This window comes from Uloborus diversus, chromosome 3 (assembly GCF_026930045.1).
Source record: "Uloborus diversus isolate 005 chromosome 3, Udiv.v.3.1, whole genome shotgun sequence".
NCBI lineage: Eukaryota > Metazoa > Arthropoda > Arachnida > Araneae > Uloboridae > Uloborus > Uloborus diversus.
In genome coordinates, this window is record NC_072733.1 from 38,355,113 (window position 1) to 38,381,767 (window position 26,655).

The following is a 26,655-nucleotide window of genomic DNA, read 5'->3' on the forward strand; positions in this document are numbered from 1 at the left end:
CTGTTTTTGCAAGAAACATATACAGTAGGTTTCAGTTAAACAGGAGAAAAACAATAGATTTTATGTTACCCTGATTTGGGGTAAATTTTTCCAATTTTCATTTTTTTTGTTGAGCTAAATCTCAAGGGTTTGTAGCAGTTCTTAACAAATAAAAACAATGTTTCTTTCATGTCTGTAGGAAAAGAAGTTTCAGGGAGGAAAACTACAGAGGTTTGGTGGCTTGGTGATTACAAATTAAAATTTCCCTGATTTCCAGGTTGTGTTTTCACTCCGTTTCTAATTCTTTCCTATACTTAAATAGCGTGTTCCTTGTCAGTCTAATAAGGGCTCAATGCGAGCTTTTCTCTGCTTGGAGAAGCTTGCAATGACAAATTACAGATAATGTAGATATGGTCTTTTCTTCTCCTGTGACTTCCCTAGTTCAGTTTTAAAATCTGTCTGCATTGCATTTTTTTTTTTTTGTCCTTCATGTCAAATGCTGAAACATGTCACTACTAAAAACTTTAAGGAAGCAAAACTTTAAAAGTTTTCAAATGTGAAAAAACATGAATGCAGTTCAGATTCAAAAAATACTTTTTAATAGCATTAAAAACAACAACAATGTACATTAAACTTTCAACAGATGCAACAAGACTTACAAAAATACTGCTAGGCTTTTTGAGTGGTACCACTTTTGGAAGAACAGGAAAAGTAGTGCAAAATAATTTTATCAGACTTGATGGTCTGATTACTTCAGTTTCAGAAAACTTTTGGCACAGATAAATAAAAACTGACATGGGGCCCCTGTTCTCAAGCAATATTGCTACTGGTGACACTTCCAAGTGCATTTGGTGAGTTTGATTTCTGCTTTTGATCTGACTGTAATTTCTGACCTTTGAGTAGTTCATCGTGTGCTATTTGTCTACTACTGCTTTTCTGAATGGAATAAAAAACAAATGCAATGGATGTGAGACTACCACAATCTAGTCCACACCACTGTCTCACAACGTAGTTTTTTATAAACAAAGAAATTGCCTAAAATACACATGAATGCAAAAAGGAAAAGCTTGCACTTGATACCAAACAAAAAGTAACAACAAATTCGTGCATATTAACAAAATAAACACAAAATGGCACAATTCAACTAACATTCATATCATCACTAAAAAGACAAATGGGCATATTTGAAAAAAATTAAAAAATGAGTTATGACCATCACAGAAATGTCCAAAGTTGATTTTATAATATGACCAATGGGGGTATCTCGACAGTAAATAGTAAAAAAGTTACAGCCCCTCACACTGATGGCAGTTCTTAAGCAATATAGTAAATTAGAAATCTTTTAATTGGTTTTCTGAAAAATGCTTAAAAGTGAGATACACCCATTTGTCTTTTTAGCGACGATATTAAAGAGACTTTGGGGGCTCAAGTAACTGCAGGGATGAATTCAAATAAGCCATAAGCCCTTTATATTGATATTTTGGAATAGCAAACACATTCTAATTTTGGAACACTACTATTGTAAAGACATGAATGACTCTTTCTGTTTCCTTCTAAATTTAAACTCATTAAACCTTGAGCATAGTTTAGTGAAAATTTCATTTAAATTTAAAAAAGCTTTCTCATCACGCTATTATTTTTTTCTGATTGCATAATATGTTGTATAATATAAAATGCTTCAATTGAAATTTTAAACACCTTAAATAAGGGCCAATTGACATAAAATTTTAGAAATATGTTTTAATAAAAATAAGAATTTTTAAGCACAAGAGAGCTCAGCTAAAAAACTCCAACAAAACTTTCAAATATCCAAAAACACCATATATATCTTCTTTTTAAAGTAAAAATATGATTGAGCCTCTCACCTTTTTTTAACAGAAAGAAAAAAATAAATAAGCTTACATCAAATCCAAAATATTCCCTTGCTCAGTGTAAGTATTTTTAAGTAACAAGTTAATAACTAAATAGCGAAAGAGTGGCAGAGGGGTCATGGACATGAAAACAAGTTTTCTAATTTAATTAAGGAAGGATCCTATTTAAATTTATGAATGGTTGAACAGTGATGCAGATGATCATAGATATCAAATGTTGAATGATAATGAGATTCATACATGTGTTTGAGATGAAAAAGAAACTCGGGAAAACGAAGCCAAATGCTCTGAAAAGGGTCTGGGTCTATCACAAAATAACTTGAAACTTTGAATTTTTAGAAACAACAATTGAAAGGTTTCATAAGCAGGAAAATGCTGATCCTTTTCAACTAACACGTTTAAAAATGATTCATAGGCCATATCAAAAATAATGTCCAGAGAAAGAAATTAATATCTTTAATTATTAATTCCCACTGTCCAGAAAATAATAAAGAATGTTTAAAAAATTAATTTAAGTGTAAAAAAATAAAGAAAAAGATCCAAAGAAATCACATAATTTTTAACACACAGTATTATAGGCTGCTAGTTCAAAGCTTGAATGTAGTATGAAGGAAACAATATTTTTTTTAACTCCACCTATTCACTTTTGAATTTCATAAAAGCATTCATTTGCTGCATTAAAAAAGTTCCCCTGGATAAAAATGTCTTTCAAACATCTTGGTATACAGTCCACCCTTGTTTATTGTATCTGATTGGTTACAGATTCTTGTCAATTTATTTTTACACTTTTTATATTACATATAACAAAGTATAGTAGTTCAGCAGGCTAGCAAGGGTTTGCCACATGTTCAAAACGATTTTTCCTTCCGCTCCTCAACTGACTTTACTATAGCTTCTCCCCTAATAGAATGAATGGCCTTCCTTAAAAGTAATATTCTGTTACTTGGGAAGGAAAGAGTTAACAAACCCATTGGAAAAGGATATAAAAATATACATTTAAAAAAAACATGCTAGAGTGAAACCTCTAAAGTTGAAGCACGATGTGGCAAGGGACAGCCGTAGTTAGGAAGCTTGTCGATATCCAAACTAAATCTGGGTTTGAGATTTATATAATCAGCATTCCACTGTAGACAGATTTCTTACAAATTTGTTTGTTTAGTGGCATTTGTTAGTTTTTACTTTTTATATCACATGAAAACATCTTCGAGTTTAAAAAAGGCACATTTATCAAGATGTAAGAGAATGCATAGTGATACACAAATAAGAATTATAATTCTACATATGAATTGCAAATTAGTATGGATTTCGAGAAGAAAATTGCACTATAGAAATTAGTCAAGCATATAGCACTAATAAAAAATCACATTAAATAAGTCAATTTCTCTGTAAAATGTATGTAAAGACATGACTACGAGTAAATAAAGAAAATGACTTTATGATAATTTTTCATACTTAGTCATAAAGTCAATTTCACTATACATCAAATATTCATGTAATAAATACATGTTTTCATCAAGAATAGGATTTAGAAACAAAATAGCTGTTACAAAATATTAAGATACACAATTTCAAGAGCACAAGTTAGGAAACATTACAAGTATATCTCCATACATAGTAACAAAACATACATAGTCAGTAAGCATGCTAATTAATGTCTATATACAGAAATACAGCAATACAGAAAAATGTCTGCAATCATAAAATGCACAAGATTTAATTGTGGTCCCTTTTGCGGCTTATTTTTTTGGTTTTATCATTGCGTTTAGGAGGTGGTGATCTTCCTTGTTGCTGTCGACTGAACAAACTATGAATAAAGAAAATTATTTTAAAATGGAAGAATTTCAAATAATTCAAAAATAATCGAAAAAGTGAATTTAAAGCAAATATCTAAAGTACCAAATAAATAGGATGGTTTACATTCATCAGAATTATCATCCCTAATACTTTAAAGCACATTAAACTGCATACTCTTTCAAGTATTTTATAAGGTAGTATTTCTTTTTAACGTTTAAACTTGAGAAATATGAGAAATTTTCTCAAAATAATCAAGTTCTTGAATAGTAAAAAAAGATAGATAATTAAATAATGAAATTTCAAAATATTAACTTTTTTTATTGGTAATCTTTTATAAAATAAAATCTAAATGTAAAATTTAAAAACTTTATGTATCAATTTTTTGTGTATCAATATATTTTAGCTATTTAATGCATTATTTTGAAAGGGCTTTTAATTAAAATTAAAAATAACGATAAACTTTTAAGGTGCTAATTGATACCAAATTTATAAAATGTTTTGAAGTAAGCATAGGGAATATAAAAAATAATATGATTAACAGAAAAGAACAAATGTTGAACTTGAACAATCAGTAGTTAAAACAATTGATACAAATGTAAAGAATTTAACAAACAAATATGAATACTATGATAAGAGGTAGTTTAAATCTAAATGAAAGGAAGAACAATGTTATTCAAAGGGTTTGGGGAAACAAAAAAAAAAAAGCTTTAATATTAAAATCTCTATGTTAAACATTACCAAACTCTGTCACCTTTATTTATTCATAAATAAAGGTTTAGCAATCTATGCTATCAACTTTGCATCACAAACATTAACACTTTCTCTTTATAATAGATAGTTAAATTAGGTAATTGGAATCTTTTTTACTTTCTTTATAGAAAAGGAAGTTTTAATGAAAGACTTTAGCATGGATAAGAATGTTTTAATGCTTCTTCCCAAAAACAGTAAATTTAAGAAATTATAATATTACTAGGGGCTAATACTCCCTGCTTGCTTACGCTCGCCATCCCCTGGTACTGCTTACACAGTATCTTCGGATCGCGAAGCAATCCGAGTTTGCTACGCTCGCTCACCGATCACTAAAATATTGGCAGGGGTCTGGTCAGAGGATATTTTCATCCGTTAATGGACCCTTAACAAAAATCCGATCAACCAAAACGGACCTTTCACAAATCTCGATCAACCAAAACGGACCCTTCACAAAATTCTGATAAACGAGAACGGATCTTTCACAAATTGTTTATTGAAAAAACAAATCTGAAAGCAAAATAACATAATTTTTGGAACCTTTTTTAAAGTCAAAATTAGAGGGATCAGCTAAACAAAATCTGCTACTTTTGCAAAGAAAAAAAAAAGCGCCACTTATGTGATGCTTCTGCAAGCGATAAATAACTGCTACTGCCAAATAAATATTATGCTTGTTGTTTGTTTCTCGGAAAGAAATTAACAGCTGAAAATAAGTTTGGTTTTAAATAATTTTGTTTGTTTGTTTTATCACAGCTAATTAGCAGTGGTGTGTAAATTTTTTTGAAAAGGCGTTGGTAAGCACTTTTCTCCCAGCTCATGATTGAATAAACAATAATAATAATAATATGTATCAGCGAAATGAACTTAGAACTGCAAAGGGATAGTAAGGGTGGGAGAAAAATATGATCGCTTCAAATAGGGTTACCAACTTCAAAATTATTGCCATTGAGCGTCTGGCGTTAAACCTTTATAATTACTTGATTAGAAAATATTCTCATCATTTTACCAGCTTGTCAATATTTATGTTTTTACGGTGCGATAACTGATTTTGGGAGAAAATTATATGGGTTTGATTTTTCAATGCTAACAAGGATGATTAACTTTAAATAAACTCTTTTACTTACCGTTTTTCTTTCTTTAGATGTCTACGTTTTGAAAAAAGAAATCTTTTAACATCCGATATGAGAATCATATTTTGTTCTTTTTTCAAGCTAACTGTGCTTTATTAGGTTGCAAAAAATGATAAGTCTTTATTTTTGTTAGAATGCTCATTTCAAGTTTTTAAAGCAAAATTTCATTTTCTTTTATGAGTCAAAAATTAAAATGCTCAATTGATGGTTTAATTTTTTTTTTTTTTTTTGCTTCAACTGTGTCCACACATCATTTCTTTTACAAGCTGCTTTTGTACTTTTGAGTGTACTTTTGTACTTTTCCAGTGTCAATATATGTGTTTACATATGTTTTACAATGTCTAACAGTTGAAAAGAGCAAGCAACTTCTGACATTCTCTGAAAGCAGTGATTTAGTAAAAAATGTTAGAATGAGTGTTTTAAGAGCCCAAAAACCAAACTCAGTGGCACGACAGTCCATGGGGGGGGGGGGGGGGGGGGGCAAGGCCTACTGTGCCCATTTCAGTTTACCTGACCAAGAGCTCTGGGGTGCTGGGCAGATGTTCAGATTTGGTGGTCTGCCTTAACACGTAACCCCCAGAGCTTAGTTCCCAAGCACGCTTGGTACTCATTTTATTGACCCATTGAAGGGATGAACTGCTGAACCGACCATGCCCAACTCGGGGATCAAAACCGGGCCTGCAGCTCGGAAGAGCGAAGCACTATTACTAAGCAACTGGGCTAAGGAGTCTTCAGATAAAAGATCTGAATGCAGATCGGTCAGAAATGCTGATGATAGGCTTAGGTGCACAAATGCATGCTGTGTACTGCAAATTGAGTGAATTCCTAAAGTGTTTCTGAACATTTTTGAGGAATAATCATGCACTTCACTGGAGAAAGAGTTGAACTAAGAGAAAACTATAGTTGAACTAAGAGAGAACTGGAGAAAAATATTATAGTAGAAAAAAAATTGGTGCTTATTATAACACTAATACTTATATCATACCTCGAATACCACTTATTTCATCCAATGGTAAAGTACCTTTTAAATTCAAATGTAAACAATTTCCTGTTAGATTAGGCTTCCTATTGACTATAAATAAAGCACAGGATCAAACTAATTTAGTGAAAACCTATTAGCAGTAATATCAGTTCTTCACGACTCAATTTGTCGCTTTACTTCATCACTTTGGTTCAGTTCTTAACATCAATGCATTGCAAAAGTATGTGACACGCTTCGCTATTCAGGCCTAAACTACTCAATTTGTTGCTTTACTTTGTCACTGTGGTTCAGTTCTTAACTTCAACGCATTACAAAAGTATGTGACATGTTTCGCTATTAGAATTGCTCAATAAATTCATTTATAGTTCAAGTCTATGTAGTATAACATAATATATACAAAAATGAGGTTGGGGAAAAGAAAACTTCAATATTTACAGGTTGCAGTAAGGAGCAGGGCTGTGGAGTCAGACTGATTTTTGGCTAAAGAAGTCAGAATCGATGGTTTAAAATTTCAAGAGTCAGAGTTGGTAATTTTCTCTCAAAACCCGCCACTGCCAATATTTGCAGAGTCAGAGCCGGAGTCAGACTAATTTTGGGTAAAGGAGTCGGAGTCTCTAAAAATCCTGGAGTTGTTGTAAGTCATTTTTCCTCCTGCAGCCTGCTAAGTAGGGAATTTTATTTTCTTTTAACAGTATGGTTAAGGGAAAAACCTTTCGGCAGCAACATTAACTTTGCAAGGGATTACAGTCAACCCTCGTTTATCGCGGTTAATTCATTCCAGGCTTTACCGCGATAACTGAATTTCTGCGAAGTAGGATTCTGTATTTATAAACCAAATATTTTCCTAACTAGAGCGCATTAACTTACTTAGGGCAATTTAAATAGGTTTTTAACATAGTTAGAGCCCCCTAGACATGAAACAGCACCCTAAGTCACCATTACATTTGCATTACTTAATATATTACACAAAATATGAGAAAATGAGATATATTAGACGTAATAGATATCACATAGTTTTTTATTGGGAAATAAAACTACATACACACATGCAGGTCTTACACACTAACTACTAACCAATGGAAATAGCTTAACTTGTTCCATGAAGAATTAATTGCCAGTTAGTGATGGCATGTGTCCCTCTTCTTCTACATTTATCCTCATTAAAGGTATTGCGCATACAACTTAAAAAGCTAGTACACTATTGAACACCATTTACAGATATATGTATCCCCTGGTGATTTATACTTTCCAGTTATAGTGTTTAACGGTTAAAATGAAATAGCGATTCCTACACTTTCTTCTGCAATTTTATACCTCCATTTTCTTAACTAGTTCTACTACAGCCCCTCAGAAGAGCTTACCTTACTTGGAAGACATACTTTGTTATTCTTTTGTAGGAAAAAGTTTACACAAGTGCATAAAAAAGGCTAATTACTGTATCTGAAAAAAAAAAAAAAAACACGATGTAGTGAAGACGCGAAAGTCAAAGCGCAAAGTAGCGAGGGATGACTGTAAAAAATAAAAAAGAAAATCAAAGCTTACTCTATATACACAATTGCAAATTTCTGGGTTTTCAGATACAACAGAGACATAACTTACATATGACAAGTCCATGACTGAAAACTGGTTTTGTCAAATCTAAACAAATTTTATCAAAAGTTCCTGTGCATTATAAAAAATCATTGAAGGCTAATCTAACAGGAAACTGTTTACATTTGAGTTTCAAAGGCACATTACTATCAGATGAAATAAGTGGTATTTGAGGTATGATATAAGTATCAGTGTTATTATCAGCACTTTTTTTTTTTTTTTTTTGCTACAATAATATTTTTCTCCAATTTTATAACTATGAGTCTTAGTTTAACTCATTTCTCCAGTCTTAGTTCAACTTCTTAGCCCACTACTCTCTTTGTAAATTATTCAAGTGCTTTCACTCATTCTGAAATCAAAATTCTAATGCTGGAAATCAAAAGCTGGAACTACAACAAATGCTTGAAGCGAGTCAGCAGCACTTGATACACATTGATCCTATGTAAACATAAATAAGCTGATAGGTAGTAAGGATAAGGAAAATTTTCTTGCATAACTTGATAATGATTATTTCTTTATATAACACTTACTATTTGTATGTATCAGATCGTATATATTCTATCACATGAGTTATACCTAGTTGCAATTGGTCAGCTATTGGAGTAACCCAAGGATTGTTATCCATTCTTACAACACAATGCTGACCTAAAAGATCAATGTTGCCTAGAAAGAAAAGAGTACACTTAAAGCAATACGGCAAAACAAAAAAATATAATCCATAATAATTCAAAATATACATTGATCATTTAGGTTTCATTAGCGTCAATTTTTATATATGCTTCAAGCAAAAGAACAAATACAAATACAAATGTGACGACCAGCAACAGGCTCTGGGCCCAGCTAGGCTGGTCCTAGTCAATTAATTAGTCCCCAATGAAGATCAATGGCCCTCTTAAAGCTATCCACTCCCTTGCTCATTACCGCCTCTTCCGGTAAGCTATTCCAAGTGCCCACGACCCTGCTAAAGTAGTAGTTTTTCCTGATTTCCAAGTTAGCCTGAGATTTAAATAGCTTAAAACAATGACCCCTTGTCCTGCTTTCCCCGCAAAAATCCATTTACACCTTTCATTTTGATAAATTCAAATAACTGAATCATGTCCCCTCTGACTCTCCTTTGCTCTAGGCTATACATGTTAAGCCTATTAAGTCTGGTATCATAATCTAAATCTGAGAGTCCCCTTACTAATTTAGTTACCCTTCTTTGAACCCTTTCCAATACAAAAATATCTTTCTTCAGATAAGGCGACCAGAACTGCACAGCATACTCCAAATGAGGTCTTACTAAACTCCTATATAAAGGCAGAAGAACTTTCTTAGATTTGTTTGAAATAGATCTATTGATGAACCCAAGTATTTTGTTGGCTTTGTTACTAGCAATACTGCACTGTTGACTAAACTTGAAGTCCTGATTTATAAAGACACCCAGATCCATAACATTTTCTGCCTGATTTATGACTGAACCCTGTAAACGATATCTCATACGCTTATTTCCATGACCTAAGTGTAGCACTTGACATTTCCCTACATTAACTGCTATACCCCATTTATCTGCCCACTTAGTAATATAATCTAAATCCTCTTGCAGCTGTTTTACTTGTTCTTCATTTTCGACAATCCCCATAACTTTTACATCGTCAGCAAAACAATTCATGCTTCCAGAAATATTTTCATTGATGTCATTCATAAATATAATAAACAAAAGAGGCCCTAAAACTGATCCCTGAGGAACCCCACTTAAAACATCACTCCAATTAGAATGATTTCCTCTCACAACTACTCTTTGCTTCCTACCAGTAAGCCAATTTCTTACCCAAAGTAAAGTTTTTCCTCCTATTCCAATGTCAGCTAACTTGCTGAGAAGAGCAACATGCGGTACCTTGTCAAAAGCTTTTTGAAAATCAATATAAACAACATCCACACATTTTTTGTTATCTAAAGCTGAGGTAACCTTGTCGTAGAAATGCAATAAATTAGTAGTACAGGATTTACCTTTCCTGAAACCATACTGCAAACTAGTCAACAGACTATTAGTCTCTAAGAACATCATGATCTTAATTTTGATCAAAGTTTCGAAAATCTTACAAATCACCGAAGTCAAACTTACAGGTCTATAATTCCCAGCAATACCTTTAGACCCCTTCTTGAAGAGTGGCGTTATGTTAGCCAGCTTCCAGTCCTCTGGCACCGTCCCCGAGTTATAAGAAGCATTGAAAATATTCAAAATAACATCCACTAATTCCTCTGCACATTCTACTAAAATTTTTGGATAAATATTATCTGGTCCCGGAGCTTTAGTTGCTTTAATCTTTTTCAAATGAAATAAAACCTCCTCCCTGGAAAATACAAAATCCTCAAGCTGTATAATAGCTTGTGTCTTGTTAGTGTCAACTGTTGAGATACAGTTATCGTTAAACACACTGGAAAAAAAGTTATTTAGAACATTTGCAATATCCCTATCGTTTTGGATTAAATTTCCATACTCATCAACCAAAGGCCCAATTTGTCTGTTTCGAGCTTTCCCAGAATTAGCGTAAGCAAAAAACCTCTTAGGATTCCCATCAATGTCATCTGCCAGCCTTTGCTCCAATTCCCTTTTCTGAATCCGTACCAAATACTTAAAATTTCGCCTTGCCTTACTATACTGGAGTCTCTCCGCACTCTGACCAGTTTCTTTAAACTTACGAAAAGTGGCTTGCTTATAATTAAGAACTTCTTTAGTCTCCCTGGAGAACCACATGGGCCAAATTTTGGTACTAACACCTTTTCTCCTAAATGGAACATAGTCCCCAACGGTTTTAGCAAGTTTATCCTTAAATTCCGCCCATTGCTGATCTATGTCGCTATTTTCCAACCCTGACGAAAAAACCTCTTTCAAGCTCTGCCTAAGTGCAACAAAAGCAGTGTTTCTGAAATTGGGCACAAACCTAAAATTATCATCTTTGCACACTTCAAATTTACCCCGGAACCTAATGCTGTTATGATCACTATCTCCAATATGCTCCCCTACACTCAACCCCTGAACAAAACTACCTATGTCACAAAAAACTAGATCCAAAATTGCCTCCTCTCGAGTTCCCTGAGTTACAACTTGATCTAAGAAACAGTCACCAATTACTTTTAAAAATTCCTCTTCTTTGCCATTACCAGAATAAAAATTATTCCAATCAATACCCGGAAAATTGAAATCCCCCATTATGATAACGGATCCCTTACTGGACATGTCACTAATAATACGGTACATCTGTTCATCTTGTCCCTGGTTTGAATTAGGTGGCCTATAAATGTTTCCAAACCGTAGCTTTTTGCCCTTACTGCTCATCAACTCCAGCCAAACCATATCAATATCAGTAGGCTTATCATTTATGACCAATTCATTGCAAATAAAATTGTCTCTAACATAAAATAAAACCCCCACCACCTCTTTTACCTACTCTATCCTGTCTGAACAAATTATACCCAGCAATATGAAATAACTCTGCATCAGATTCGGTAGCCCATGTCTCTGTAATTCCAATAACATCCAACTTCTCATCCATAACTATGCTTTTCAATTCATCCATCTTGTTCCTAATACTGCGAGCATTGGTATAGAAAACTTTAAGCATGCCTAAGTTGCTTTTATTTAACACCCTGAAATTTCCTAAATTACAATTGTTAACATTACTACTCTTGTTCGTCACATTATTTCCATTTCTAGCAATACCCAAAAAAATTTCATTCTCTCGATACCTGATGCTTGAACCATGCCCCCCATTCCAACTTAGTTTTTTGACTCCGAAGCCCTTAAAATTAATCCACTAACCATTTTGACCCCTGTAGAGCTCAGATGCAGGCCATCCCTAGCAATCCAATCCCGTTTACAATGACTCCATACATCGATGAACCTGATACTGCGCTTTTCGCAAATTGAAATCAGTAACAAGTTCATACACCTCGCACGTTGATTTAGCCAGCTCCTATGCACTCCATACCTGGGAAGCAAACCAACCACTTGGACATTCGTCGAAAAGCTAGTTGCTTTATCCAACAGGGATTCCCATTCCCTAGAAAACTCCTCATTTTTACTGTGGCCTACATCATTTGTTCCCACCCACAAAGTAACCATGTCCTCCTTATTCAATACTCCCTTCTTTTCAGCAACCATATTAACGTCTTTTACCCGAGCCCCTGGTAAACAACACCTAGCCACCTTACACTTTACTCTCCCAACTGTGTTACCCACCTCCCTTACCATAGAGTCCCCCAAAATTACACCCTTAGTTTCCCAATCTAACTCCTCATTTGAAACTTCCCCCTGAATCTCTGGAACATTTATACCCTCTACAACTGGCCTACACCCTAATGCTTACTGGGCTTCCAAAACTAGCATCTTAAGTCTTAAGTCTGAGAGTTCAGCACTTTTAGTGCAAATATAATCCTCCTCAAAAACAGACTCATTTTCCCCCTTATACAGGCAGAACATATGACATAAATCACAAGAGATCCACCTGTCCCCCTTCCCACTCTTTACCTCTTTCATAATGCATATAACACCCATTTCTACTCAGTGAATATGTTCCAAAAGGCAAAACAGAAGATAAAAATGCAAAAAAAGACACAGAATAAATACTAAAAACAGCAGTAAATAAACAGAGTTGCTACACCCAAGCAGCAATAATGAGCTATGATTTGTTTATGTTCTCTCAAAATGCAACAGGAGGTTTAGTTTTCAATGAGTTACTTTGTTGTTCTGTAGCAAGTGACTTCGATGAAAAAATTGAATTATTAGTACATAGCTATTATACATTTTAGTACTAAATGTATATTTGATTATCTCATATACATTAGGGTGATTCAAAAAAACTTTTTTCAGCTACAGCCCAGGATAACCCCTATTTTTTTAGACTTACTGATAGTATTATGCTGCACAAGTTTTAACTTCTTACTCAAATTTTAAGAAGCTGCTCAATGACCCCTCTACTTAACATTAGCCATAGCATAGAAAATATCAAATTTAGAAACATTTAATTTTCCCAGCTGTTTTTTTTTTTAAATAATTATTTTATTACAATGTATATGCATATTACTTGTGTATATTATATGTAGCATTGTTTTTTCAGTTCAATGTATTTTTTTAACCCCCCTCCCCATGCTTAAGAAATTTGGGGAGGGGGTTGAGCACCATCTTTCAATTGAAATAAGAAGCTAATATTCTTCCAGTATATTGCTATCCACAAGACTAAAATATTGAGGGGTGTCCTGTTATCTAGGAGAAACTTTTTTTTACATGTATTTTTGAACCACCCTAATATACATGCACTTCACAGGAATTAATATTAAATGTTTAAACAAAAAGTCCATTGTTATTCACTTTGCTCTCTTTTTACAGGCAAATAAACTTGTTGCGCAGAAGAAGGTAAGACAACATTTCCAATGGAAAGAAAATTTTTTTTGCTCAGACAATCTTTGGAAGAATAAAAAAAATATTTTAAGAGTGAAACCTACAATCACAAATAAAAATAGACAAAATTGTGGGCTGAAAATTAAAATTCAGATGGAGCTATTAAATTATAACATTGGTTTTAACCCATGTGGGACAAACAATGTGTGTTGCGGTTAGACATTTTCAGGGTGGAATGTTGCATTTTTGTGTTTCAACAAATTTTCCTCTACAGATCAGTCAACACTGCATGGATGAGTCATGGCTATGAAATGTAATTTTTACTATCAGAAACCTTTATTGATCCATGCTTGTCGTAAAAGATTTGTAGTGTACACTGGTATTTTTTCCTTCAAGGTCAGATTATAGTCCAGTGCCCTTGAATCATTAGATTTTTCTCTAGAGTAAACTAACAGATTCTAACGAGTGTAAAGACAAATAAGTGATAAATCTCTCATTTTAAAGTACATTTAGAACTCACTTTCTGCTTGTTATGGGATTTTATGAGAGATGTTCCAACAAGTGCTTTATCTTTGTTGTTATTTATGCAGCTACATTTAAAGATCCAAAATACAATAAATGTGACAAATACATGAAATACAAAACAATTTTAAAATCTCCAGAAAAGAAATCCATTTTTTCTGAGCAGCCCTTCTCCAAAATTAAGGTCTGAAAAAAACAGGTTGTTTTAAAAAATGAAGTAGTTTGCTCAAACAAAAGAAAAGACTAAACACTGAATGTAAATCTAAATTGCACACTTAAACTTTACATGCTACTTTGATACATTAATCATTACAATATTCTCCGAGTTCAAAGCTCAGAATTGATCGCCTTTTATATGGCTTCAGATTTTGTGTAGGAATATCTTCTTTTTGGGGAGGTTTTTGGTTCCTCCTAAATAGTCGGGGTGTGATTCAATATTTAGATAAATTATTTTCAAATAAAAAAAGGACCAACTTCAAAAAACAAAGAGGGACTAAAAATTAAAAAATAATTGGTCATACTTACCATACCATTTCCTACTCAAACGTATAAATCAAATTTATTTTACAATTCCACTACAAAACTCAACTTAACTAAACACCCAAATCTAAAATAAACACTGATTTAAATTACTATACGATGAATTATTTTACATCCCTAACTAATTATATATGATCTCTTAATTTTTAATAACCACTTGAAGTCGGGGTCCTCCTATAAACTACTACCTAACATAACTGAGTAGGTTTAGTGTTAAAGAATTTCACATTTTGTTTAATTAATGTATAACTCAGGATTCGGTGGGTTGTCAGTTATGTTAGGTAGTAGTTTATAGGAGGACCCTGACTTCAAGTGGTTATTAAAAATTAAGAGATCGTAGATAATTAGTTAGGGATGTAAAATAATTCATCGTATAGTAATTTAAATCAGTGTTTATTTTATAATTCGGTGTTTAGTTTAGTTGATTTTGGACTGGAATTGCAAAATAAATTTGATTTATACGTTTGAGTAGGGAATCGTATGTAAGTATGACCAATTATTTTTTACTTTCTAGTCCCTCTTTGTTTTTTGAAGTCGGTTCTTTTTTTATTTGAAAATAATTTATTTTTTGCTTTTTAGTGGTGTAAATATAAAATAAGTACGTAGAGTAGAGTATGTGGTACACTCCTTACGTACACCTCGAGTAAGAAAGCGTCGAGCTCAGGAGTCTGAAAACAGCTAAGATGAGCAAAAATAGAGAAAGAAATAGAACACAGCATCTTGGAGACTTCCAAAGACTGTGGAGAAAGGCTTTTTCAAATGCGCAATTATTTACAAAGAAAATTCTCTTAATCATCAGTTTGACTTCATCAAAGTATGATGTCCGAAAAAAATTCACAAGTCACTGAAAAACAACAGATATCACTTTAACTTCGCTCATAGAATTTGAAGAGTTTTCTTGATTTTTCAAAGATCCCATCTTCAGATACTGACCTGATGACCATGGGATCACCTGGGAAGCATATACCTTTTCAAACAAGAAAAAAAAAAAACAATTTTCCGAATCGATCTATGCATGTTTGAATTTACGAGGGACATACATAAAAAGATTCCGACAAACTGAGAACGTCTTTTTTGAAGTCGGTTAAAAAAAGAAAAAAATCTTAATGTGCATTACATTTTCAATGATTGGCACTAAAAACTGATCTTTGTTCCTCTCCAAGATTTATTTGTGTGCTAATTTGATTAGAGCCATGTAAATGTCAATGGTTTTCCTAACTATTTTATATTTCACAATAATAGGTGTCACGTAACTCGTGAAAAATCACATTTCTCTTTACTTGGCCTTGTTATAGATCAACACTAGAAACAAAGTATCTACTGTGATGTTGTGTACATGAAGACCGAAGTACTACACGAGCAATGATACTAAATGAATTTCCTGTTTGCTTCAGAGGAGTCTTTATTCAAAATTTCCGATATGACTACTAATGATTAATACAGGGGGAATATTTAGGGGGGGACCCCCAAAGCTAGAGCCCCCTAAAAAGGAAAAATACCCCTCAAAACACCCCCTTACCCTTAAGGGGGCGCTTCTGATTAATATTAATGTTTTATGGTACTTTCTTTAACACTGAGTAAAGAAAGTACCTTTGTCTTATGTCACTTTCTTTAACAACGGATTTTATATTTAATCATTTAATATTGAAATTAAATGTTTTTGGCCCATAACTTTTTTCTTAAGAACAAATACAGTGAAGCAAAGGTTTGGGACCTATAAGTTATATAACTCCTATCCATTAAACTAAAAAACCATAAAAATTGTTTCACTGAGTGAAACGCTATGAATTTACAAACAACAAAGTGCGAGTATGAAATTTGATGAGCTTCCTTGATTTCTCCAGGATCCCTCATACCCAGACTTAAAGACCATTAGACGACGGGAAGAAGTATACCGTTTCGAACAGAAAAAGAATTTTTCTAATCGGTCCAGGCATCTTCTAATAATCGGGGAGCATAGTACATAAAAAAATTCCAATGAAGTGTGTTAATTAGTATTGCCATAACTGTAAATGAATCTGACGGCGTCATGAAACATTAAATCTAGAATACTTGTCAAACTTCAGAAATTGGACACCAGTTATGATATATTTATTAAGGAACATAAATTTAATCGTCAGAATTGGGGGGGGGGGGGATTTTGCCTTCAATTCCCCTTGAATTTAACACTAAATCAGGCCGAGGACTGCTGATGGCCTTTGAAACAAGTGAGAAAGGTGACAAATTTGAAAACAAAGGTGACTAAAAGGTGACAAAAAAAGTAACTAAAAGGTGACCAAAAGCAATTTGTTAAGAACTCAAAAAACAGAAAAGGATTATCTCTTTTTACTGACTTTTACCAAAATAGCCTATATGCTTCGTGTAAAGATTTCTCCTTTCCTTTTTCCTTTTACATTCCTCCATGTATGTTGTGTAATTTGCGTGTGCTTGTTGTGCACATTTAATCATTTCTGGACCAATTGGTAAAGAAAGCAAATGAGGATATTCTTTTACAGCGTCTTTAACTATAAGTATGCTGTTTAAAAATCTTTCAGTCCTTGCTGTCTTATTTTCACCAAAAAGATGCTTTGAAATGGAAAATAGTCTTTCAATGTCAGCATTACCATATGATAATGCAAGTGAAGCTTTTATCACCTTAGAAACATTGGGAAACTTTAGAACATTGGAAGTTGAGTCCTTTTTTGAAATGTGCTGCTGCCAGTAGATATCAATGGTTTTGTTTTTGGATGCTTCATCATCTTTTTCCAGCTGCAAAAGTTTCCATTCATCTTGCAACCTATCGAGTGGAACATTAAAAGGCATGATTTTGGTAATCTTTATCAAATCCTTACAGCTTCTACATTTACGTCTCTCTTTTGGATCCAAAAATTTGAAACTTTTCAGTAACCCGTTTGATATGCAACTTTTTTCTATTACATACTTTTATACAGTCACACAATGCTTTTTAACACCTCTTAAGAACATAACCTTTTCATTTTCTTTCAGTTTTGACAGTTCATCTGTCACCTATCCACTAACAACGAGATCTTCAAGAGGTAATCTGTTGCCAACTGCAAACAGTTTAACCGTGTCTACGTTTGAAAAATCAACTTTCTTTATGACAGAGGCTTTTATAACTCGAGCCATAAAAGTTTGAACAATGGTCTCTATTTCTTGGTACAATTTGTGTATCATAGGCGCTTCCAGGCCCGTGTCCAGATTTTCATATAGGGAGGGGCTTTAAAACTAGTACATCCTTAACTGGGGGGGCAGGGAGTTCAATCCCTTACAAACTTTAGTTTTACGTTAAATTGCCGATTCCAGTATGACATTTATACACCTGTAAACACTGCTCCCCCCCCTTCCCGCACTTGAAGGATAATTCTGGCTGAGAAAGTGACAGCAGTACTCCATCATTTTACAGCTTTTTTTTATTCAAACTTTAAAAAACCTTGCTTGTTTCTTTCTATTCAAATTTGTTTACTATGCAGTATATGCAATAAAAATGTTTAAAAAGCTTTTCACAAGTTCTTTTATAATGCAGCATGTATATCAGGCTTCATATTCTGAAGTAATGCTTATTATACTAGACAAGAAAAAGCTTATTGCAGATACAAATTAAATTACCAAACACAATCAATGCATCTTCATTGCTGCAACATATAGGTACAAAGTTCATAATGCTTGGTATTGACAAATCATTCTGTGGTTCATCCTCCATAGTTTTTCCAAAGTATTATTCTAGTTGATAAAGCTCTCACAGTTGTAAATTGCATATAACTTCAAATTAAAAGTTTTATTTCTTTTGCTTTTTTTTCCGATATCGCTGCACACTAACTTTTACATTTGTGTTAATAAAAACCAAATACATTTTCTTAATTTGGCTTTCTTAATTTTTTCCCCAATGGGAGGGGTTTAACCCCTAAAACCCTCCCCTTGGACACGGCCCTGTGCTTGGCATTGAAAGCGTTTCGTGAACTGCATAAACAAATCAGCAGATGAAAAGATAAAATGCAGCTCAGCTTTTATAGAAGGTCTTTTTAAAACATTTGCAACAGCTTCATATGACCTGCATTGCATAGCTGAATTCTTTTTCAAAGGCACATGTTTAAAAAAATAATACTGAAGAGCATCCCACTGTTCCAGTAATCTGTTTGCTGCAGGTCCAAGAGTTAGCCAATGGGTAATTGTGTGTTTCAGGAACTTGTGATGAGGTGTATTTAGCTGAGCTTGCACTTCTTCGAAGTCCTCATAACGGGAAGGCCAGCCATCAAAATAGCTATAAGTACTAAGAAGAAGTTCAGATGCTTCTTCACCTAAATACTGCAATGCTTTGACATAGGTATTATGCATTGTATGAATACTGCAAGTACCAATATTTATTAGGCTTTTTACTCGTGTCTCAAGGATAATAGTGTCAAACAACCTAAAAACCTTTTTATTAACATAAGGACCATCCAAAGGAAAGCATGAGACATTTATTCATGGATAATTACTCTCGGTAAGTGCTTCACATAGCTTCTCAATCGAAATTTCACCAACTGCCTTGCCCAAGAAGAAAGTTTTGAGATGCCTTCTTGTGATGTAACATCGGCTTACAGACCAATATTTTGTTGTTCGTTGCAGTTCTTTTTTGTCTTTGACATTGGTAGTTTCATCAAAGCTCAAAGTATAATAGGATAAACATGCTTCTTTTAACATACATTCCCGAAAATAAGGAGCAAGTCCATCTGTAGAAGGGATAGAAAGACTGGTTTGCTCATAGGGTGCAATTGCAAGCGATAAAAAAAATTCCCCGATTTCCCGATAACATAGCTATTTTTCTTAAACAACAACAAGGTGGGGGGGGGGGCATATTTAAGGCTATTTTTTAAATTAATTTCACTGTTAAAGATACCATTCAGATACTTTTCAAAGATTTAATTATTTAAAAAAAAATTCCTAAGACGCATTTCAAAAAAGGTGAGAAAGGTGACAAAAGTTGCAAAAGGTGACTAAAAGTAACCAAATTTTCAAAAGGTGACTAAAGGTGAGAAAGGTGACTGACTCCTCGGCCTGCTAAATGTATTTCAAAACTGAAATATTAAAAAAAAACCCATCAATGACTCATTTATTAGCAAAAAATTTTTTTATATTAAATTGATTAATTCAACTATTTTTGTAGCAATATACATTTAATTTACTGATTTGCTACATGAGTAATAAATACATTACTAAGACTATAATTAAAATTAACAGGCGGTGCCATGAAAATCAAACATCCGACACCTGAGAATTAAATATTATTCAAGATAAGATTCCTCTGTCGAAAAAATGCACCATTCATGGCAAAATAATGTGACCTGTGTGTGACTTATCACTTAGCTGACGAGAGCTGGTCTACGTTGCCACAATGTGTATGAAATTTTAAAGTTTCTTAGATTTCTCCAGAACCCCTCATCAGACAAAATTAACATGGGATCATCTGGAAAGTATACCCTTCCAAACAAAAAAAGAATTTTTCAAATCGATCCAGTATTCTTGGGAGTAAAACGAAAACATACATAAAAAGCTGCAAGACAAAATCATAACCTCCTTTTTTGAAGTCGGTTAAAAACTGGAGGAATAAAGGAGATCAAAGGGGAATCTGTGATTTTGAAAATCACAAAGCTTTGTCCAAGTCCTCTTGTCTTGCATTTTCAACAGTTATCATTCCATGTTAACTTAATGTATAATGATGTTGATGGACTGGCTAAGAAAAGATCATTTCTGCAGCAATATCCTGCTGAACCTTTGTCATTCCATGAAGTTCTCTCCAAAAGTAGAGCACTTATTAACATCTCCTAGAAGCAACCAGTTTCCCATCCTTGGTATCATGCCTCTGGCCCAGGTGGTGCTGTGGGCTAAAGAGGTGACAGCCAACGCCAGACAGCTTTGGCTTGGTTGGACTCTAGTCATCTTAGGTCTCAAAGATTCTGCCATGGTATTAAGGTTTTCTTGAGGTGTATTAAGTTCAATGAAAGTGAGGCCACTGCGGAGCACCTGTTCTGTTATGCTGCTTCGTCGCATGAGAACATACTGCATAGACCTGGTCTGGTGTTGGAGATTGAGAATGAGTGGATTTATAGATCTGATTTCATATCAGTGAGGATTAGCAAGAAGACAATATTTATGTCATATTAAATGTACACATTTTTTAAAAACTATTTTGCAACTTCAATCGTTCATTTTTTTGTTGTTAAATATGCATATGAATATATGTGCATATGAAGTAAAACATCCTTCAACGAACACTCCCAAATAGCGAACAACTCTAATTAGCAGACATTTTTTGAGTCCCAGTTCTTAATATAGATCACACTGAATAGTAGATACTACCTTGAACAAAAAAGTTCCTTTTTTGAACGCTTTAACAAAGCAGCATCTGCTTCCGTCACACATATAAACTAGATACTTCTTCATATGTACCATACAAACACTATTACAATATAGCATTAACAAGTCTGTGTTTGTGCATTTTTTCCAACAGTCTTGTTTGATTTTAGTGAAGAAAAAAAGTATGACTTCAAACAAAATCTCAAATTAAAAAAAAAAAAAGGTGTACTTAAATGCAAATACTTTTCAAATTAATATGTTAATGTAAAACATAAATATTTGATTAAAATATTGCATAAGTTAATCAAATTTTAAATAAATAAATAAATAAGGATTTTCAATGGCCAAAATCAGTATCGCAGATTGTCAGAAAATTTTTAGAGTACTAGAAGCATAACTGATGGCTTTTCTTAAACAAAGCAGAATGATTTTTACCTAGTTCAGGTGGTAGAAATGTGAGTCGATTCCCTTGAATATGTAACTCTCTTTAACCTTGCTAGCTCTCCAATTTCTTTGGGTAAGTTCAGAAGATCATTATCCCTTAGGCCTAGCTATAATCAAAAAATAAAAATAGTTTGAATACCGAATATTCAGTTTAATTTTCAAGTAAAATATTAGGCCAAATACCAAATATTTGGTGAAAATTTTTTAATTGTAAATTTGAATTTTATTCTGATCTTAACCCTTTGAGGGGCAGTACTTGAAAAAAAATTAAAATCTACAAAAAAACTCACTTTTCATAATGTTTTAGCATCATTGAACTGATTTTCATTGGAAAAAAAAATTAGAATTTTTTTTTAATATTGGAACCATACGTTCTCAAGACGAGGACGCTGCCCGTCTGGAACAGAGAAAGCACAAAACGCTGTGCATAGGAAAAGCGCTCTTACAGGCACTAATTCAACTATGATATTTACATTTTTACTGATTTATTGACTTTTAATCTTATGATAAACACATATTCTAATGCAATACGATGGAAATAATTGATATATACATAAATACAAACGCAAAAATAATTTAGCATTTTCGAAAACAATTGTATTCTTATAATTTGGTTCCATTTTAAGTAGTATAAATGTATAAATAAATATATACATATAAATATATTTATATATAAATATAAATGTACTATATATATATATATATATATATATATATATATATATATATATATATATATATATATATATATATATATATATATATATATATATATATATATACATATACATACATATATATATATATATATATATATATAATATTATAAACAGATACTTGAATATAATACGGTTGTAATAGATCGCATATATAAATAAAATTGCACGCAATCAGTGAAGATAAAGTTAAAAGCAGAATAATATGCATGTATCTATATGCAATATTTATAATTATAAAGCTAAAGAGAAATCTAAGGGAACTAGTGCTGCCATCTATTGACTGATGAGAAATGACATACTGAACCGGGGCAAAGTCTTCACAGTGAGGACGTATAAAATAAATGTATATTTCTCAATGTTTTTGCACTATTAAAATTTGGTAAAGACATTTATGAAGTCTTAGGAGCCTATAAAAATAAAATTTGTGACTAATATTTTTTAACTCTGGGTCTTACTACTGAAAAAAAAAAAATCCTCTGACCCTAAAAATCCGCACATTTCAAACCTCTCTCAGAGAAGGAAAAAAGACTTCAATGGTGCTGACATCTATTGAGTGAAAAAGCAACTATAAGGGTTCTTTAACAAATCGATAGTTTTTTTTGCAGAGAGCTATATATATTTGGAAAAAAATTGTCAAATATGCGTTCTCAAGGCGGGGACGCTGCCCTTGAAAGGGTTAAGTAGAAAATGTTTTATCAATTTTTGTGAAATGTTAATGCATTTCCTTTTAGCATTATAAATTGATCGGCATTAAGTATAATTATTAATTTAAAATCAACTAAATTATTCCAAAAGCAGAAACTAATATAGTAAATGGCTAATTTGGTTTATGTTTATCAGAAATTCTGCATAAATGGATAGTTAAATTTGTTCCTCATATATAGTGATGTGGATCGGGTAAATACCCAGCGGGTAGGTAAATATTTTTTGGGTATTTACCCGTGGTATTTACCCAAGGTCTGGGTAAATACCCAAAAACTGGGTATTTTACAAAAATTGCAAAAAAGTGAATGGGATTTTTTTAAAAAATCTAAATGTGAAATAATTGGTAAAACTGATAGATACATGTATGTATTACACAGTTTATAATATTTTTTTATTGAAAGACTTGATGAAATCATGAAAGAAACATATGGTGAACCAAAGAATCTTTCTTTTCAATGTCATAATTGGAGAAGTATAAGCAATTCATTATGAACTTCAGGATTTCAAAATCACAATCTAGGTTAGTCACATATCCAAAATGAAAAAAAAGGAAGCATGAGGGATGTTTGGCAGAATAAACTGAGAAGTTATTAAGACTATCGTGTTATTTATTTTATTGATATTTAAGTGATAACATGGAAAATATAGAAACAGTTTTCACATTAATAAGCAAAAAAAAGCAAAATATTCTTTTCTGTTGCCTTGCTCATTTGCATTTGCTCCCCTGTAGGGTGGGAAGGTAAATATTTTTTTGGGTATTTTTCCGAAGGCAGGGTAAATCCCCTAATAATTGCGCATTTTGCAAAAAAAATTTAGGTGGTATTAAAAGGTGACTATTTTCTTTTTAAACATAGATCCTAAAATAAAAGATTAAAAATTTTAAATGTTTATGTATATTATGTGTGTGTGTATATATATATATATGTGTGTGTGATACAGAATACACCTGAACAATTGAACTAAGTTTGGAGGAAATTTCTGCATAAGATATACGTAAATAAATAGTAATAATAAATTGAGCGACATTTCGTCATGCAGGGACATATTACTGCGTTATAAAAGACCAGGATCTTAAAAAATTGATGTTTGCTTTTTTTGTAACCAGTTAATCTTTTTACTTTTTGTAGAATGGCTTTTTATATCTGAAATTTGGCTATCGACATTGATCAGGCATATCCAACACATTTAATGTGAATATCATATTAGATTGCTAAGCTGTTTCACACAATAATTCTTTAAATATGTGATCAAAATACAATTTTTGGGTAAAAATGTATATTGTTGGTTGTATGCAGAAAAGTATTTTAGTTGAATATAAATTTTTGAAATAAATACCCGGGTATTTACCCTGGGTATTTACCCCTAAAAATAAATACCCGGGTATTTTACATCACTACTCATATATCATTTACTAACTGAATCATGTTAACTTGTTGTGTTATAAATAAAAAATTTTGTAATTATCTTACAAAAAAATTAAAAAAATTAACCTTTTTTTTTTCTGAAAATAGAAATTATCAAACATTTAAGTCTGTTTACTATTTGGTTGCTGAATTAAAGTATTCTGCCAAATTTAAATAATCAGTTTGTCTGCCAACATGCAGTACACCGGATACAAACTGAATATTTGGTGCATCTAATGCTATGGCTACTAATGCAAATATACTGCTAGGGCACACATACTGCTATCTCTCTCTCTGGTGATAGCACTTCTATCATTGCATCTCTACCACAACTCACACGGCACCCTTTGGAAGTAGGGAAGTTAATATGCCGGACCCTGTACAAGATGTTTTTTTTTTCCAATTTCATTGTAAAGCAAAGACTGAAACAAAAGACATGAAAAGTGGTATGCAAGGTTACATTTTAAGGATGAATATAAACCTGTGATAAAAAAGAGGAAACATTTGATAATATTTATACTCTATTCATAATCAGCATTGGATTTACCTGTAAGCTAAACAAGTTTGTAATTAAAAGCTAAATATTACTACTTCTTACACATGGACATAAAGTTAATGTAACTTCATAGAAGGAAATATGTACATGAAACAATCTAACAATCTTGAACAAAATGCCACCTTTCTGAAAAGGAAAATGAAGTTGAATCAACTGCATTTCTTGGAGCTTTGTAAAAATGTGTAGTTAAATAAATTTTTAAGTCATCATCAGAGTTCTTCATGCTTAACATTGATTCTTCTTTCCTCTCTCTCCAAGTGTACAGAGCACTTGGCAGCTATGTTCATGTCAATGATTTGTGAAAACATGAGATTTATTGTCTTTTATTTGAAAAATGTACCACTTTATTTTGTATTTATTTTTAAAAATCCTGCAGAAAAATCTTGCACCATTCTTCTAATACTCCTCCTCCTCTAAGATTAAAAAAAAAAAAAACAGCGAGCGAGAGTGGTATCAAAAGACGAAAAAAATTCATGGGTTCCTGTATTTGTGAAAGAGACATACATAGTGAAATAGACTTGAAAAATGGCCTGTTTTGTTACTGCCGCAAAATTCTTGTTTGGACTACAAATGGGTCCCCATGCATGAAATAGCTTAGCGCCTCGTTAAGTCAATCCAGTCAAATTCATAATGAATCAACACATTTGATGTACCTCTCATGTCAATAGTATTTCAGTATGAAGAAGAGAATCATACCTTCCCTACCCCCTCCCAGGATTGTACATAGCAGGATGATTTTATTCTTTTAAATGTGTAAAACATGTAGTAAAGTCAATAAAGAAACAAGATTAGTTTAAATCTTTTGTTTCAGTCATATTTATCATTTGTAAATGTTAAATTTGTGTTAAATGATTTTTCTCTGATGTTTGCATATGGAAAGATGAAGCTTCAGTAAACACTGTACCTTCACTTATTTAGAAGAGTTGAAAAAAATCTTATAATTCGGGGACAGTGCCAGAGGACTGGAAGCTGGCTAACATTACACCGCTCTTCAAGAAAGGGTCTAAAGGGAGTGCGGGAAATTATAGACCTGTGAGTCTAACTTCGGTGGTTTGCAAAATTTTTGAAACATTGATGAAAATTAAGATAGTAAATTTTCTAGAGACTAATAATCTATTGACTAGTTTTCAGTACGGTTTTAGGAAAGATAAATCTTGTGCAACTAATTTATTACATTTCTATGACAAAGTTACCACGGCTTTGGACAATAAGAAGCCTGTAGATGTTGTTTACATTGATTTTCAAAAAGCTTTCGATAAGGTACCGCATGTTGCTTTACTTAGCAAATTAGCTGATATAGGAATAGGAGGGAAAACTTTCATTTGGTTAAAAAATTGGCTGACCGGAAGGAAACAAAGAGTAGTTGTAAGGGGAAATTATTCTAATTGGAGTGAAGTCTTAAGCGAGGTTCCTCAAGGATCAGTGTTAGGGCCTGTTTTGTTCATTGTCTTTATGAACGATATTCACAAAAATATTTCTGGGAACATGAATTGTTTTGCTGATGATGTCAAAGTTATGGGGACTGTAGAAAATGAAGAATAAGCAAATCAGCTGCAAGAGGATCTAGATCATATTACGGAGTGGGCTGATAAATGGGGTATGGCTGTTAATGTTGGGAAATGTCAAGTGCTACATTTAGGGCATGGAAATAAGTGTACAAGTTATTATTTGCAAGGTTCAGTCATTAGTCAGGGAGACAAAGTTACTGATCTGGGGGTCCTAATAAGTCAGGATTTAAAGTTTAGCCAACAGTGCAGCATTGCTAGCAACAAAGCCAATAAGATGCTTGGGTTTATCAATAGATCTATTTCAAATAAATCTAAAGAAGTTCTTCTGCCCTTATATAGAAGTTTGGTAAGACCCCATTTGGAGTATGCTGTTCAGTTTTGGTCTCCTTATCTTAAGAAAGACATTAATGTATTGGAAAGGGTTCAAAGGCGGGCTACAAGGCTAATAAGTG

At 32.8% G+C, this 26,655-nt stretch overlaps 1 protein-coding gene across 1 annotated transcript in view; it reads right to left on the minus strand.

Annotated features, from left to right (window-relative positions):
* Nucleotides 1–555: 555 nt before the first annotated feature.
* LOC129219210 (ras suppressor protein 1-like) overlaps nucleotides 556–26,655 on the minus strand; it is a 122,140-nt gene continuing 96,040 nt past the window's right edge. Inside the window, 4 exon segments of the mRNA XM_054853535.1 lie at nucleotides 556–3,654; nucleotides 8,624–8,756; nucleotides 21,304–21,355; nucleotides 21,357–21,419. Of these exon segments, the coding sequence (XP_054709510.1) occupies nucleotides 3,564–3,654; nucleotides 8,624–8,756; nucleotides 21,304–21,355; nucleotides 21,357–21,419 (339 nt within the window). The 3' untranslated portion in view covers nucleotides 556–3,563.